At 47.2% G+C, this 18,173-nt stretch overlaps 1 protein-coding gene across 4 annotated transcripts in view; it reads right to left on the reverse strand.

Annotated features, from left to right (window-relative positions):
• Window positions 1-18,173, reverse strand: part of ECSCR (endothelial cell surface expressed chemotaxis and apoptosis regulator) — a 44,487-nt gene that overhangs the window by 1,247 nt on the left and 25,067 nt on the right. For 2 of the 4 annotated variants that reach the window (XM_034779763.1, XM_034779761.1), the window contains exons 2-8: window positions 16,961-17,005; window positions 12,443-12,484; window positions 11,678-11,728; window positions 3,204-3,317; window positions 2,719-2,817; window positions 1,885-1,921; window positions 319-415 (exon numbers count right to left, since the gene is read on the reverse strand). In XM_034779763.1, the coding sequence (XP_034635654.1) occupies window positions 319-415; window positions 1,885-1,921; window positions 2,719-2,817; window positions 3,204-3,317; window positions 11,678-11,728; window positions 12,443-12,484; window positions 16,961-17,005 (485 nt within the window). The remainder of the gene's footprint in view (window positions 1-318; window positions 416-1,884; window positions 1,922-2,718; window positions 2,818-3,203; window positions 3,318-11,677; window positions 11,729-12,442; window positions 12,485-16,960; window positions 17,006-18,173) is intronic. The other 2 variants (XM_034779762.1, XM_034779764.1) reach the window with 2 other exon arrangements.

Consider the following 18,173-nt stretch of genomic DNA (forward strand, 5'->3'; position numbering starts at 1 on the left):
TTTTTTAGCCCATAGTGGTAGTCCCTTCCCAGTGTGTTGTCAGCTGGCCACTAGATGGCAATGTAACCCTCACTTATACCTACAAAGACAGATGGTACATGCCAATGGTGCTTCAAAGGACTCAGATAGTTCAGGTAAGCTTTGGATAGGCACCCAAATTCTTCCATGCTCTTCTGAACCAACTCAGACCTCTGGAAGTTTGCATGGACCTGTTTATTACCATTTTCCAATGGATTAAGAAAGCAAAGGGATCTTCTCCCCAAGGAGAGAAACAATATCCTAAGCAATTCTCTAAAATGCGAGGCTAGAAAGAGAAACCTTTTCCGAAGAGGGGTAACTTGTACTGTTGTTCATGCTTAAGTTCTTCATGGAGATCAGAGTGATGCTGTCCTTGGCTGTAGCAGGAGAGCAACTGCTAAATAAGAGAAGGTGCAGGCCAATTACTGTCTTTGGAAAATTAAAGCAACTGTCATAAGAGGAGAGGTTTCTCATCACAATCAGACAAGGCTAGGAAAAAGGATGGCTCAGTGGACCAGGACTAGCTGCTAGAGCTTTCCCCCTCTTGGTTGCTGGTTCATTTCCAATCCATGAAGAGAGAGGAGCTCAAGCTATAGAATTCAAATCTGGATCTAGGACTCCCCATAGTTATGGGTAGGAGGCTTCTGGATTAATGGATCCAAACTGGATCAGTGAAAGACAGCACAGTCCTGTGAAATCTGGATCTGAACTTGGAATCATTGTTCTGGTTTTGACCCATCTCTACTGGTATAAATGAAAGTTCTTCTCATCCGATGTCTCCTCAGTGGTCTCTGGGAAACAAGTTGTGGTTTCAGACAATTCTTAAGTAGATAAATGTTCATGTAACAAATCTATCAGCACAATTAGTACTGTTGTTGGCAGACTCAGTGAAGAGGCCAAGGACACAATGGATAGAGCGCCTGAATTACCCTTTCACTACGTGGTCCTTCAACATCATGGTTGAACACATTGCTAGGCATGGGGAGTCTTGCACTGACTGTTGCTCATGCTGTGTCCATTCTGGGGCTACACAGCGGAGTTCAGCCTCCAGGGCTCTGGCAGTTACTAGGTACTGATTGTGTTGTACAAAGAAGGTCCAAGAACATATTGTTTTAAAGTAGCAGCAGCATTCAGGGGTATTACTACCGTTTGTGTTGTGGAGGAGTGTGAAAAAAGTGAGTCAGGAAAAGGCATCCTTTCCCTTTACTCTGTTGATTCATATTGGATTGTCAGACAGTTTAGAGAAGGGTGGTCTAGTGACTGCGGCACTAGCCTATGACTGGGGAGACCTGATTTAATTCCCTGCCACAGACTTTCTGAGTGACCTTGGGCAAGACCCTTAGCCTCTCAGTCCCTCATTTGTAAATTGGGAGTAAATACCTTAAAGAGTGTGAGGTGCAGGGCGTGTCATATAAACTTGGTCTTTGGGACCACTCCTGTCTCAGTGAAGGCACTTTCAGATCTGGGGGCCTAAACTTAGGCGTCAAAGTACATAGTTAGGTAGCTAAATATAAGTAGGCTGATTTCCTGACGGTGCTGTGCTCCCCACTGGCTTCAATGCATCTCAGAAATTCGGTACCCAAATACGTGGCTTGAGATCCAGTTTTTCCACTAACTCTACTGGGGGCAAGATCAGGCTCAGTGTCACTTTTCACCTATCCCAAAGAAATGTCATGACATTCCCCTGCACCCCAAATGCACTAAATATTTCCTTCCCCTTGCTAAAGTGAGTTTTGAAAAAAAAAAAGATCAGTCCTAGTCCATGCCTGGAGCTCGCAGGTGCTATGGCAATACGAATAATTGATACTAATCCCTGATCCTTCATAGTGGGCCGTGAAGAAAGCCGTGATTGCCGAGCAGCCTCACCTTTCAGATACCACGGAGCTCCCCGGCTTCTGTTTATCTGTTGGAAAAAAAAAAAAAGTTGGTGCTGGGTGAAAAAAAAAAAATCTATCAATGAGCAAAGCGAGATTTATTCAGAATGACCCCGGTGGTGTTGTAAATGGTAATCAATGGAATGTAAAGCCTCTGCCAGGTATTTCAGCCCTGAGTAGAGAAAACTGTATAAAGCTGAGTGAGCTGAATACAGTGCTGATGTTTGCCTTACTTGTTTCTTTTAAGCCTTTTGGCTAACATAGAGAGTCCTGTCAGTTGAGCTGCTTTGCCCCCTAGTGGACAGTGCTTGAGCTGGAATATAGGCTTCACCAGGAAATCTTACTATTCAGTGCAAAAATCTGTGCTAATGCAATGTGCAGGTTCTTTACTCGCTTCGGGTCTGAAGGACCCGCCACCGAAGTGCCACCGAAAACCCGGAGCAAAGACACCCCCACCGCCAAAGTGCTGCTGAGGACCCAGTAGGGAACCGGTTATTAGGATTTTGGGAGCTCATCACTGGACAAAGCCATTTTTAATAAAAGCATCTTAAGCTCATTCCCCTCTGCCTCTACTCAAAGTGGCCAGATCAAGTTTTTTTTGCTAATTAGTGGGTGTAAAAGGGAAGAGGGAAAGGAATAATTTCAGGATGAGACCAAACATGGAGAGTTTCGGCCTACAAAGGATTTTTATACCAAAATTACATGGGCCCAGTTCTGAAGGCCATCTGGAAAACAGGGATCTGGACCAGAAATGCCATTTAGCTCTGGATACAACCCCTTATAGCACTTCTGGAATGACTGTAACTACACAAGCATATACAAATACCTTCTGCATCTTTGGAACGGTTACACTTGAATTTCAGACTGACCACGCTGGCCAGGACGATAACAACAACTACCAGAATGACTATGAAGCTGATGACACCTGAATAATTAGAAAAGAATAATTAGTCAATGATAACGTAACAGGTCTGTCTGGGGCCCAGTCTAACTCCTACTGAAGTCAATGAGTTAGCCCTGTTGACTTCTATGGGACTTGGGTTGCATCCTTAAGGAAAAACATTAAGCAGATTTTTATTTCTGTTGTAATGAACATCAAAATGTATTGACCAGAGAGGTGATATTCACTAGAATGAGAAACCTCTTGCTCTTTTGTCTTGAGTGGTATTTTCCTCAAATGACAATACATCTTGACTTCCAATAAACCTTTAACCCAAAAGGCTGAGTTTACTCCTGGTATAATCCTACCAAGGTTGAAACCAACTGCATCACCAAGCTTCACCTCCACATCACCAAAAGACAGGCCCTTACCAAACGCTGCCATCGTCAGAGCCGATTTTTCCTCCGTCGGGACAGGGTCTGAGAGGGAAGATCCTGTGCTCCAGGCAGAGGCGATGGTTGTGGAGGTCACTTGTTTTGAAGCGCCTGTGGAAAAGGTAGTTTTACCTAAAGACTTTCTACTCAGAATCCGGGGAGAATGTAATTCTGAGGCCACATTGGCAAGGTGCCTCCATTCCCCCAAAGAGCGTTTAGCCTTACTGCAGAGAGAGACTGAGCTGCTCCCAGCGAAATCAATGCAAAATTCCCATTGGCCTCAATGAGAGCAGGACCGTATTTTGCACTTCTGTGCCCCTTTTCATCAAAAGATCCACATGGATGAGTGAATGCTCATGATCTACCATTTTATAGCCGGCACAGAGAGGCCGAGGGATTTGCGGCATGACACAACTGCAGCAAGAGCCAAGTATAGAGCCCACACTTCCCGATTTCCATTTGTGTGCTTTAGCCACAAGACCAGCATTCCTCTCAGAGAACCAGCTTTCCTGCCTAGCTCAACCAACCGCCCTTCATGCCTGAACAGTTCATCCCAAGGAAGGGAAACTTCTGTGGTGTTTTCAGGTTTGCCAGAGAGTATATGGGAAGTATCAGACACACTGGTTAGCTCCTGGCACAGCTCTCTGCCTCTGCTTATGGCAATGGCTTTGAGAGACAGTGATGTAATGGCACCAATCCAGGATATGCTGTGCAAAGGGTTGTAACACCGTCTTTGGGCTTCTACACTGGAGCACAAACAGATTTTCCAAGTGGAAACCAAAGGAGCTGGTCAGAAAATGGAATTTTTGACCTGTGGAACATTCCAATATTTCAACATTTGTTTTCATCCAAATCAGGACAAAAAAAGTGGAGTATCAAAAATGTTCAGAGAATGAAAAATTGCGAAAAACTTCCATTTGGAAGTGTTGAAATGAAAAATGTTGACATTCTCAATTGAAATAAAATGTCAATTTGAATGGAAACATTTTGGTTCAAAATGTCACTTTGGAAAAGGGAAATTTTTAATGCCAACTGACATTTACCCATGGAAAATTTCAATGTAGACAAAACACATTTCCCAACTCCTCCCCTCCCCCCCAAAAAAACCCCACCAAAAAACCACGCCTTCTTTTTGATCGAAATTTTCAAGTAGCCTTCAACAGCTGCCTCCCAGAGTAGAACTGTGCTGGAGGAACATAACTGGTAATGGGATTATCCAGATTGCAAATGTTGCTATACAATGGTTCTATTAATCATCAAGTTGTTTGCCTTGTGCTGAAATACTGCATCTTCTCATTTATCCATGGTCACTAGACAACTGTCTTATAGGATTTTCTTTGCTACTCTGCTTGCTGAGCCTGGCTTGGGTATTTAGTATTTGGGAAATGTTAGATCCCACGCCAAAAGCCTGGAATGATGGAAATATCAGTAGCAACTCCATAGTTAAAGCTGCACTGAGCTTTTACATAAAGCAGGATTCAAATTAAATACCAGGCTCTGTGATACCCTAAAGGACTATTAGCTTTACTGAGCACAAACATTTACATAGATAGAACTGCATGCACTGGGACTTGTGTAAAATCTGGAATGGACTCTTGAGGGGGCGGGAGTGGACTTTGGTTGTTCCACAGTCTTGGGTTCAAAGCCCGAACTCAGGATTTAGAGCTCAATCCAACTCCCACTGAATTTAATTGGAGTCTTTCCACTGACTTCAGTGCTGGATCGAGCCTTTACTCCAGGAGAACTCTCCCTGAAGTCTACAGGAATCTTGCTCAGAAGAGACTGCAGGATTAGGGCCTACGTCAGAAGCATGGCAAGAGTCTTTCCAAGACATTACAGGGGGCATTTTACTCTCAAAGTGAAGTCATTCTTTTCACACTCAGACACAGTCCAGTCAGGGTGCATTGGTTGGATTTTGTCTTCTGGTCTATATTGACTGCTGGGATGACACCCCCGTTTATTCCAGGTGTTACGGATAGCAGAATTCCAAGGTCGGACTACATTTAGAGCAGCTGGACTCTGTAAACCAACTAGTTCAATTGCAATGAATTCTTGTTTAAATTAAAAGCTGTTATATAAGGGACACAGCCTGCGCTCCCAATTCCCCTGGATCTGGATGAGGAAAACACAAGACATGAAACTTGTCAATGGACAGTTTGTAGCAATTAAAAGAATTATAGACCAAGCTGGAGGGAAATGTTGGTTTTTCCTAACCACGGGTGGCAACCAGGGAAAAAGGGCTTTGTTTTTAGGCTTAACACCTTCCCCCCAAACAAAACAAAACCCCTACTGTGGTTGTACCCCACCCCCTATTCCATGCTTTGAAGTTAGATAGAAACCACGTGAAAACAGGGAATTAAAAATTCCCCTGTGACTGATCAGAAACTCACCTAAGCCGTTTGCCCAGGATATTTGTGTTACTGACTGATCAGAAGGCTTGACTTTAATGCTGGCTGTTTGCCAGCTCACCAACAAAAGGCCTTGGGGGTGTATGTGTAGGGGGTGTTTTCATAAGTGTATGTGACTAAGAGCACAAGTCCCATTGATCTTCCAGGAGCCAGGGGATCATAAGTCAATTGAGGTGCTTTTGAAAATTCCACCCCTTCGGCTGGCTAGCAGCCACCACCCTCCACCCCAAATCGCTTCCTGAGCCTCTGCAGTGCCACAGCCCCCACCCGGCCGCGCTGAATGCCAAGGTTGTAAACAAATTAGTGCAGACCCTGAACGCAGCAGTGTGGGAGAATGTGGTCTGAAAATGCACCAGACAATGCATGTCAGCGCAGGGGAGTCAACTATAGGGCTGCCCTTTGTTTTTTAAAGTTCCTTGGGGAAACTGTCGCTTTCACTGAAATCTCCTCCAAAATTCAGCTCACAAGATAACACTGCAAGCTGGAAAAAACCCTGCAGTTGTTACTGAATTCTCTCAGACGATTTTTTTTCAACCTGAATTTAACCACAAAGTCTCTTCCCAGTGCTTAATTTGTGGAAGGGCTTGCTCGGGCTGAGCCTTGGCACCTCTATGGCACCTCTAGGCTTGGCAGTTCATAGTCCTGGCACCTCTAGCTTGGCAGTTCATAGCCCCGGCACTCTGGGTTTTCCTGCTTCTTTTATGAAAGTAAAAAAATTGCTTGAGCGTCCACACCTCTTTCATTACAAATTAAGCACTGTCTCTTCCTCATTCCTGCCCAACAAAATCAGATAGCCTGCCAATAAACCATCTATGGCATGCATTAGCTTACCTGTGCAATCATCAGAGATACCGGCTGAGATGTTAAACTAAAGACTCAGTGCTCTACTCGGCGCTGGTTAGGCCCTGGCTGGAGGACTGTGTCCAGTTTTGGTCACTAATGTATAAAAAGGATATAGCCAAACTGGAAAGGATCCAGAGGCAAGGGAGATGATCAGGGGGATGGAATGCAAGCCATATAAGCAAAGGCTGAAGGAAAAGAGGAGAATAAGGGGGGACATGATAGTGGTCTTCAAATACTTGAAAGGCGGCCATATAAAAGATGGAGAAAAGTCATAGCTCTCTTACCGTAGAGGGCAGGACAGGAGGCAAGGGGGTCAAACTACAGCACAGCAGATTTAAATTAAATCTCAGGAAAATCTTCCTAACTCTAAGAACAATAGGACAATGGAACAGACTGCCTAGGGAGGTCATGGAAGCTCCTTCGCTGGAGGTTTTCAAAAGGAGGCTGGATAGCCATCTGTCTTGGATGGTTTAGACACAACACATCCTGCATCTTGGCAGGGTGTTAGTCTAGATGACCCTTGCGGTCCCTTCTAATCCTATAGCTCTTTGATTCTATAACTCTTCTGCCTAACCCAACAGTCATACAGGAAAAAGTTGTGTGAAACTTCATGAAGAATTTGAGAAGTTCCTACACAGCCTATGAGCCAGACTGGACGGCTCATACTCCTGTTGGTGAGCGCTTAGAGCCTGCTGTTCCAAAGGGCTCAGTGCACTGGGTGCTGGGCATGCAACAATTTGGCCTTTGCTACATAGTCTTCCTAGCATCACTTGTACAAGGAAGCACTCATTGACAGGAGGATGGGTTGCACAATCTAACCCTCTGTGTATGTCTACACTGCAAGTGAAGGTGAGATTGTAGCACACTTGGCATGTAGCGCAGTGTAGATATGTCAGTGTAGCAACCAGAGTGCATCTTTTTGGTGTGACCCTGCTAGCTAGATTAAAGCTAGCACCGATATGCCAACCTGTGCTACAATCACCCTTCACTTGCGGTGTAGACATAGCCTGTGTGTGCAAAGTCTCAGTGTCACTACAATGAAGTGTACCGTACTGTGCTAGGAACACGGCAGGCACTTAACAACTGCAGCTGATGTTGATGCCGATTTTGATTTTCCCTCAGCTAGGCCAGACAGATGGCCTTTTGTTGTCTGCTTTGAGGGCCTGGGAGTTGGTGTAATTAAAGTCAACACATTTGAAGCTGTGGAATAAATGCAGGGTTATTTTTAATTAGCTCTCATCACCCGTGTTCATTTAGAAACAGCTCAGCTAAAGGCAGTGCCCTTCCCAGGAAGTCCTCAGGCCTCCTGGGAGTTATGGGTAATCTGTTAAAAAGAGCATAGCGTTGAACAGCCAAGGAAACTACTTCTAGTTCTGCTTGAGGGAACAGAGCGCCTGCAGTACTGTAACTTTAGCAGTAGCCAGAAATCTTATTGCTCAGGTGAGTTGAGGCAAACACAACTCTTGGGCTAGACGGCAGGAGTTCCGTCTCGTATTGCACCTTTTCCTTTTTCTCAATTTTTAAAATAAAGAGGTTTGTACTGGCCTAGAAATACCCATCACCCCCACACACAATTGTTTGCTTTCCGACACACGCTGGCTTATGTGTTTCACTTCCTTTATGCTTGGATGGCTCAAGAGCAGCTACAGAAATTCACCTTTGCAGTTTGCTTTGAGTTTTGGGGAGTCCACTTGAACGTGACACTCTAAGCAAAACATTGGGGCATGAACCCTGTGCAGAACGAGGCAGAAAAATAAAGTTGCGCACAAATCCCTGCAAGGAAAGTTGAAGCAGCATCACATGACTTTGCAGGTATTTGTTGCTGACAATCCTCCTCGTTGTCAGGTGGGAAAGAAATGCAGGGAAAACAGCTTTAAAGTATTTCTCCTTTAGGCTCCAATTCAGCAAAGCATTTAAGCACATGCTTAACTTTAAGCACATGTGCAAGTATTTTGCTGAATAGGCATGGATTGATAAATAGGAGCCATGCTGAATTCCCCTCTCCCTCCATGCATTAGATGGCAAGAAGGCTTGCAGCGGGTTTTTGCAAACTGGAACTCTTCTTTTAGAAGGAATGGCCCAGAGGATCCTGGGGATCCCCACAATCTAAGGGGCTCGCTGACCTCCTTTCTGGCCCAGGCTGCACCGGAATGCAATTGCTTTTCCCATCGGAAAGGAGTGATGCTCTCTCACATACTTGCTGGTGCCACAGGTGTGGCTGTGAAGTATATGGTGGCCATGTAAAACCACGGGCCAGAGTTACAAAGGTATCCACTTAAGTGCTTTTGAAAATCCCACTAGACAGCAATCTGCATCTTAAGGTACCGAAATCCCTTTGTAAATCTGTCCTCAGGTGAGTTTCTGACCCATGAGCAGCAGAGTTGAAAATGGTTATCAGCCAGGTCACTACCTAAAGGAGTTGCACAGTGTGGGATTGCAGTGGGAGGACTTCTTTTATCGGCATAGCTATATGTAGCAGTGGACATCCGCACTGGTTCTAGCTATCAATATAAATCTGCTAGTAAGGGGCTTGTGCTGCTCCAAAAAGTTAGGAGTACTTGCGGCACCTTAGAGACTAACAAATTTATTAGAGCATAAGCTTTCGTGGACTACAGCCCACTTCTTCGGATGCATCCGAAGAAGTGGGCTGTAGTCCACGAAAGCTTATGCTCTAATAAATTTGTTAGTCTCTAAGGTGCCACAAGTACTCCTGTTCTTTTTGCGGATACAGACTAACACGGCTGCTACTCTGAAACCTCCAAAAAGTTAGTTAGTTAGTTGTCATGCTGTCTTGGACAGCCCAGCAGCCTCCAAACACGTTATCAAGTATCAGGGGGTAGCCGTGTTAGTCTGTATCTACAAAAACAACAAGGAGTCTGGTGGCACCTTAAAGACTAACAGATTTATTTGGGCATAAGCTTTCGTGGGTAAAAACCACTTCTTCAGATGCATGGAGTGAAAATTACGGCTGCAGGCATTATATAATGACACATTAAGAGAAGGGAGTTACCTCACAAGTGGAGAACCAGTGTTGACAGGATCAATTTGATCAGGGTGGATGTAGTCCACTCCCAATAATAGATGAGGAGGTGTCAATTCCAGGAGAGGCAAAGCTGCTTTATGCCATGTTATGGCATCCATAGTTCTGTCTTAAACCAAATCTGGCACATCATGGGGTATGGTGCCTGTGAGAGACAGGTGGCTGCTGACGACATCCAGTGATCATATTTTATGTCTTCTAAAGGGTCTTTTCCATCCTGCTTTCATGGGGTCAAAGATGATTCTTGCAGGGAGGCATTTGGCGCAAATGACCATAACAGATTCGATTGCACTGGGAGACCGTTTGAGAGAGCAGGACTTGTTTAGTTAGAGGTCGGATCTCTTAATCCGACTTGACTTCGAACCATTTAATGTTTTTAATCATTTGGAGATAATGCTTCATCTGAATAGTGATGACGGTGAGGGGCCATGTTTCAGTCCCATAGGTCAGGATACTGACCACTGAAAAGGGGAATGGCTATTTCGCAATAATGGTTATTTTGGTAGGAGACAGACAGGAGAGCAGATGCACAGCTGAGCAGACACACACCTGCATCCACCGAACAAAGCAGAATTTTGTTGGTGCAGCTTCTGAGCTTAGACCAGTCCTCAGTGACTTAGGAACACGTGTTGTGTTGATCCTTGGTGCTCCTAAGTTACGTAGGTGCTTTTGAAAAGTCCACCCTGGATCTAAATCTGAAGTAAAACTTTCTCAGGTTGAGAGTGTTTAGGCAGTGTAACCTACTGGATAAGGCACTGAAGTAGGAGTCAGGAGACCTGAGTTTAATTCCCAGCTTGGCTACTGGCTTTCTGTGTGACATTGGCAAAGTCACTTTCCTCCCTGTTCCTCAGTTTCCCCATCTGTAAAATGGTAATAATACTGACTTTCTCTGCAAAAGTGCTTTGAGAGCTAAGGATGCAAAGTGTTGTATAAAAGCTATAGTGTTATAGTCTGGCCCATTGCAGAAATAGGAGCCAGTTGTGACGTTAAGATCTGATTTCAGATTCAATCTTTCTCAGAGATCAGGGATGTTCAGACCCTGAGGGGGTTGATTTAGGATCATGTTGTGTTTGCTTGTTTGGGGGGAAATTATGTCTTTAAAGGAGTGTTTCAAACAAAAGGTGCAGTATGTTTCCAGAGGAATCTACCCAGATAGCAAATATGTGGACCCGAAATAGGAAGAATTCAGACTTGCTTATCATATGGATTTATATTTGCAGACTGAAGCTTGTAGTTTTCTGTTGACAGCCTTTGTCTCCCATCTCTTGGGAAGGAGTCCTCACTTCTAGCCACCTGCAGCAGCCTCCCTGAGCCAGTTTCAGTGGAACCAGAAGGCGGAAAAGCAAAAATAAGATAAGGGAGCACTTTTCGTTGGAAAATCCATTGTTTCAATCCTTTGCAATGTGATTTGACAGCTGCTTCCATGGAACTAGACACAGGAGCCCTCTACTAGCCATACCTGCATGGGCTAATGGATTAAACCAGGGACTGGGAGCCTGGAGCGTGGTTTTAGTCCCAGCTCTCACAGGGAATCTCTGGTTCAATGTCCCTCACAGTAAAATGGAGATAACAACCCAGCAGGGGTGTTGTGACGAGGGGCTTGTGGGTCAAGCACCACACATTGTTAATCGCTTGTTTGAATGAAAAAGTGACACCTGTGAATCTCAAACTTCATTTTTGTAAAGCGAGCGTGGTGCAGGGAAGCCTCTTCTAATGAAGGACGCCATTGCTATCATTATTTCTATTGCAGTAGCATTTAGAGGCCCAGGCCAGACACCAGGGAGACTGTATCCCTCTGGCCCACATAGCCACACTGAGTTCCCGCCCTGAAGAGCTCACAGTCAATACATATGGTGAACCAGCAGGTGGATAAAAAAACCCTCAGTCCTGGGGGAGGAGAAGGTAAGCATTGAAAGCAAGACCTGCACCAAAGTTAGGCACTCAGCAGGCCATAGCAGACAGGCCCACAACTGGCCCATTCACCTGCCTGCTAAATGGCTTCTGTTTTCGTTTGACTGAACACAAAAGCTGCCCAGCAGGCTACAACACAGGCCAGTTACTGGACATGCCAGCCAGGATGCTCCCTTCACCACTGCTCTGTGGGTTCTGCTGGCATCCAGTGCCACATGGGCTACATGTCCGTAGTTTCCCTCAAGCTCTTCCCCTTTGCCCGACTTTACCTGAGCTGTGGTTCTGGCCTGCAGGGACTGGCGATGGTGAGGAAACGATACCTGAAACAGGAGCAAAGTGATGGAATTAGATCCCTCACACCCCAGCAGCAGGTGTCATCCTGCTGGGCCCAAGGCAGGCTGAGATGGGTGGATGGGAAGGGGCCTTCCACACAGCATAGGGTTCAGAGATTGATGTGGTGAGGAGGAAGTAGCACTGAAGAGGACTTCATCCATCACCAGGCCCGAGACAGGCTGATGTGGCTAGGAGCAGGTCCAGACCCTAGACTGGGAGGGGGCCCATTGCCAGAGAGCACAGAGGTCTGCCCCAGGGAGTGAGGGGAATGGGGAGCATTGGCAAGGCAGGGAGCCAGGAGGGCCACCATACAGCCACTTGTAGGTCCCGTTCCCACCTCACTTCTTCTCCTGGCTGTCTCTGCTCCCAGCTAGCAGTCTTCCCCTCTGCAGGCAGCCAAGCCAAGCCTCCCACCCATTGCTCATGGGCAGACAGACCCTGGAGAGGAGGAGCCAGACTGAGGCCATGCTTCATGTCCCCGTTAGGGGTCTGCTCTTTCCTCTGTCCCCAGAGACCTGAGGGAGGAGAGGTTGTATTGCACAGCAGTCAGAACTGGAGAGGAAATGCAGTCCCATAGGAAAGACAGAGACACGTCAGCAGGCAGGGGGCCCTCGGGTTGTGTTGGATCTGGGCCCTATTCATTCTCAAACCACCACCAGATAGCGCTGGATGTTGTAACTGGATTGAGATGCTGACTGTACCTGCTGTGACGCTGGCTGTGATTCGTGGCGTGGCTGTAGTATCTGAAATGACATGACCGAGGTATTTTGTAGAGATTCATGACTGGAGAGTCAAGCTACCCCACTTCCCATGTTTTTCTCTGCTAATCATTTGGATTGTGTCCCCCATCCCATCTTCTGTCTGGTCAGGCTTCAGAAGACACCTAATCCCACTTCCCAAAAGCAGCAGATAGTCAGAAGTGATGAGCTGTTCAGAGTGTGACACCTGTTGATCGTATTGTTTAAGGAGCTATATGTATATGTAGTAAGGTGTAAATTGGTAACAGGGAGAGTAATTAGCCATTGGAACAATTTACCCAGAGTCAAGGTGGAAGCTCCATCACGAACAATTTTAAAATCAAGATTAGAAGTTTTTCTAAAAGATCTGCTTTGGGAATTATTTGGGGGCAGGTCTCTGGCCTGTGTGCTATAGGAGGTCAGACTAGATGGTCACAATGTTTTGCCCTTGGAATCTATATTATTTTTATTCTTTATTTAATCAAAAAGTGTGGATATGATTTCACTCAGGCTGAAATACATTTAAGTGGTGCCTAGGTCTTGTGCCACACCTTTGCCCCCGGGGTGAATTCATCCCCCAAGAACAAAGCCCACAGGTACATATAACATAACAATATAATCAGTCAGGTTCCTAATAGTCAGGGTACAAAAGGAGGGTATAACAGTGCTTCATTTTAGGGTAACTTTGTTTTCTGTGGGTCTCTTATTGTTCCTGTGCTGCTCCTGCGTGTGTTTCCAATGCTTGTCATTGTGCAGTAATAAGCTAGTGCCCGTTGCTCTATCTTGGCGGAGAAAGGTCATTTGAACTGTTTTCTGGAGCCGAGACAATACTTAAAGCACATGTTCAAGTGCTTTGTTAAACTGGGATCTTAATGCTGTTGAGCACCACCATGGGTCAGATATTTAGGGACCTAAAGATGCAGATTGGTGCTTAATGGGGTTTCCAAAAGCAGCTAGGCATCCCACGTGGCGCTTTAAAAATCTACCCGTCTCCTCAAAGTTTTCATCTCCGGACTGGACTGCAGATGCCAGAATTACCTTGGTCCCTAGTTACACGAAATGACAACAGCAGTTTTCCAATCGCAACTTCTCAGATCCTTTCTTTCCAGTAATTCATTAAAATATAAACCTCAGGGGACAGGAATAAGCATATGAAAACCAGCACCATTTCATAGTAAACCCCCTTGGAGAGCGGGGGGAGGAAAGTATTTCAGTATTTGGGGAAGAGCTTGCATGTCCTTGACCAGTTCTGGCAAAGATGGGTTCCATTAACACTACTGAAATCTAATTCCCAAGCCTCTCTTTTGTGCTGTCACAATCACATTGCCCACCTCTATGATGGTGGAGCAACCATTAGAAAGAAAACACAGGGACAGTCAAGCAAGAGCTTGTCCTCCAGGGAGGATGTCCTTCAGTGGAAATCAACAAGCAAAAAAGAGTAACATCAAAATTCCCGCTGACTATGATGCAACCCAGCCCTCTGCCTTTAGGGGAGGAACCCACCTTCCCATTAGCATTTCCTCCTTTCCCCAGCAGCCAAGTTATGGATCTTTTCCTGAGCAGTGTTGCAAAGGGAGGGGGAAGCTGAGCTGAGGTTAAGCCCTTGTTCACGAAGGGGCCAGGGAGTGTCCCCGTACCAGATTAGACTGGCCGGAACAAAGTAAGGCCAACATTTGGCTGTCAGATCCACCCTCCCAGAGTTCCATGTGTGCAGAGACAGAGGAGTTGAGATCTGCCACGCGGGGTGGAGAATGGGATCCTACCCTGTGTGCGCAGAAACCTTTCAGGCAAATCTGTTCTCCAGCAGGCAATGGAAGAGCAGAGCCAGGCCTGACTGGGAATCCCAAAAGCAATGGCCACCTGAGTCTGGGGGAGCACAGATCCAGGTCAGGCCCATCTCTGCTAGAGAACAAGCATCCATCTTCTCTTCCTTCACATTCTCTCCAGGAATGAAATCCCCCCCACCCCCCTTACACAGCACACAGAAGCTGTTCCCAAGGAGCCAAGCACCCGTCTCAGTGCCTGTGGATGTGGCAGTGGGAGGAGGGGGGCATCCAGTGCAGCTGCATTTTTCATGCTGCTGCTTGTGCCAGCAGTAAAGCGCTGTGAACTTGGTCCCCACTGGCATGCAAAGGGTTTATGGTATCGCACGGGACCCAGACCTCCCAAGATTGTGGGTGTCTTTGCCCCAGTGGGCCCCTCACCCACCAGTTCTGCCTGGCTCAGCTTTAACTCTCACACTATGCTTTAGGGCAGGGGTGGCCAACCTGAGCCTGAGAAGGAGCCAGAATTTACCAATGTACATTGCCAAAGAGCCACAGTAATATGTCAGCAACCCTCCACATCAGTTCTCCCCCCGCCCCCTGCTCCTAGCACCTCCCACCCACTGGCAGTCCCGCCGATCAGCACTTTCCCCTCCCTCCCCACACTTCCCGATCAGCTGTTTCGTGGCGTGCAGGAGACTCTGGGGGGAGGAGCGAGGGCATGGCAGGCTCAGGGGAGGGGGCGGGAAGGGGTGGAGTTGGGGCAGGGCCTGTGGCAGAGCCAGGGGTTGAGCAGTGAGCTCCCCCTGGCACATTGGAAAGTTGGCGCCTGTAACTCCAGCCCTGGACTCAGTGCCTACACAAGGAGCTGCATATTAACTTCTGAAGAGCCGCATGTGGCTCTGGCGCCACAGGCTGGCCACCCCTGCTTTAGGGCCTGGGTGGGACAGGGAGCTGGAGACACAGGGGTTCTGGTAACTCCAATTCCTTTTCCTTTCTTCTCTTGACCCTGCAGTCCTTCCTACCTGATAGCTCCATTCTGGATGTGTGAGAAGCACCATTTCCCACATCTAGCCAGTCCTGCCAACTCTCACGATTTTACCATGAATCTTGTGTTATTTGGTGTTTGCCTTCAACCCCCAGCTCCTAGAATCCTGTGATTAGGGCAGGGTCTCAGCTTCCATTTTTTAAAAAAAAGTAACTTTCTAGTCCTCACGGTTACAGAGAAAAGCTGAGTGCCCCCTAAAAGTTCAGAAATCAAAGGCCAGATAAATAAATCCAGAAGTTTATTATTATTAATTATTATTATTATTATTGTTTCAAATCTCATGATTTTAAAGCCAATCTCGTAATTTTGGGAGCCTAACCCATGATTTTTGAATGCAGGGAGTTGGCAATACTGAGTCCAAGTTTGCAGCCACTGCTCCTAACTCGATGGTGTCTAGATAAGTGACCGCAGCTTTCAAATGTGCAGCAGAAGCTCAAAACAAGGGAAACAACAGGAATTAGTCCCCAGCCAGGCAGCTCAGGGCCACCATTATTATTATTATTATTTTTTTTTTACAGATAATGTTCCCCAGAGCACCGGTTTCCAGATACAACATTTCTGATGGTAAACAGGGAGATAACATCTGGGGAGGGGAATTTGGAGTGAGGTAGTGGGAAAACTGATTGCACCGCTGTTGGGAGAGAGCCAATGGCCTTGCAAACTTCCTTATGCACAGCACAGCCAACACCCACCAGCGCTGCGTCCCCAATTCCTCCTGCATTGCACAAAGCTCATTTTAGTTTGTCCCACTTCTGGACCTGACTTGTGCTCCTTAGAGCTCCAGTTTCCCTCGCCCTTGCAGATTAATTGGCTAAAAGGTCATGTTTTCATGCGTGGAGTTTTTAAAGGTCCGCAGTTTCAAAAGCGTCCACATTAATGGGGGAAAACAACCCGCTTTGTTCTACGGGTGCCTGTCTGCACCTCTCAGTATCTAAATACTTAAACAAACCTGGCTCTTAGGCCTAGACCCTTAGAAGTATTTAGGTGCCTAACTCCCATTGGTTTCCATGAAAGTTAGGCACCTAAATCCCTCTGAGGATCTGGGTCCTAGTGCTGGATTTTCAGGTGAGCCCATCACCTACAGCCAGGGCCAGGGTTTCTGACACGCTCAGCATGCTGACTGTTGCAATGGGAGCTGCTGGGCACTGTACTCCCTTGAAAGCCAGGCCCTCGGTCTGCAAACTGAGGGCCAGATTCTTCACTGTGATGCCTTCCGTGCCCCAGCACAAAGGCAGCGTAAGTAAGTGGTATCTAGGAACCTATGTGGGGGTAGGGGGGTGGATCCCATCCCAACCTGGGTGTGTGTGGGCAGTTCAAGTAATGTAGCTCTTTCACTGACTCTCCACCCCTCCAGTTGGGATCCCAATGGCTATGCCCCCATCCCTCCCCACATTCTACATGGTGAGCTTGGTGGAGTTGGTGCTGAGCTCGCTCTACCACGGGCAGGGGGCAGGAGGAGGGATGGAGGGGGAGCCAGTCCACCTCCATGTGCCTGCCCCTTGCATAGCAGAAGCACCACACTATGCTGGGGACCTTACATTGCCCCTACAGCCAGGGGTGAATTTCATCCTAAAGCATAATCCCAGCTGTTCTCTAAAGTTTACAGTGGCTGTTCTAAGAGACACATATGAAGAGGGAGGGACTGAGACCCTAGGATGATTTGTTTTTTACCTGCTGGGCCTCCTCTAGTGAGAGATGCAGTTATGGTCTCAGCATCTGAAAGAGAAAATGGCAGCTTGTCAATGAAACAATGGGCTGGTATTTTCCTTGAGGCGGCAGGGAGGGGGTTTCTTTTGGCAGAGCCCCTCAGGCCATTCTGGCTCCATTTGTGACAGGTTTCTATAAATCCATTCCTAGGCGCCTGGCTCTGTGTATGTGGGAAAGTCCCTGTCTGTCTAGGCAGAGAGCAGCCTCATAGCCTGCGGGGCTTTCTGTGGATCAGGTTTGGCGAAGCGGGTGCAGCTGGGAATACCTCGCCCCGCCCTATTCCCAAAGGAGGGCTTCATCCCTCATTCTCATCCCCACCCTCTGGGTTTCTGCTAGGGGAGTGAGTCTAGTTCCCAGTGAGGCTCTGTAGATGGGAGGCAGTGGAGCACCACATCCCCTATTCACCCTAGCCAATGCCCCCTTCCTCACACAAGCACTGTCTCCTTGGGTGTAACTGAGATTACAGCTGCTTTGCACCACCATAGCCAGGGAACTGTCTACAGATGGAATGTCTTACTCTTGATCAAAACCCCCAGCAGCTCAGTGGCAGAGGCCGGACTGGAAACCAGGAGTCCTACCTCCCCTACCCTGTTCTCTAGGCACAACCTGGCCTCCCACCAGACCAGAGAAGTAGAAGAAGATGGAGGGATGTAGACACATATAGCTCTAAAAGCAGTCAGGGCCGGCTCCAGGCACCAGCTTACCAAGCAGGTGCTTGGGGCGGCCACTTCGGAGAGGGGCGGCACGTCCAGCTATTCGGCGGCAATTCGGCGGACGGTCCCTCACTCCTGTTCAGAGCGAAGGACCTCCCGCTGAATTGCCGCCGCAGATTGCAATCGTGGCTTTTATTTTTTTTGGCTGCCAAAACCCTGGAGCCGGCCCTGAAAGCAGTGAATCCTGCAGGGGAAGTGATCCTACAGCTCCAATCAGTCCCATGCACAGCAGTATCATTGCACGTAATAGAAACTGAAATAGGCACAGGCCACAGAGACTTTGCACCCATTGTTTCAAGTCAGTGCTTCAATACTGTGGTGAAAACTGCTTTGCAGGTGCCGAGAGACAGTGCCCAGAGGTTGAATCAGCCCCATCACGACACAGGCTCTGTCCTTACTTACAGTGTAAGCCCAGAATGTACCCTAGTGTTGCTGTTCTCATGCATGTACGCGTGCGTGCGCTC

This window comes from Trachemys scripta, chromosome 8 (assembly GCF_013100865.1).
Source record: "Trachemys scripta elegans isolate TJP31775 chromosome 8, CAS_Tse_1.0, whole genome shotgun sequence".
In the NCBI taxonomy this organism is placed as follows: Eukaryota; Metazoa; Chordata; order Testudines; family Emydidae; genus Trachemys; species Trachemys scripta.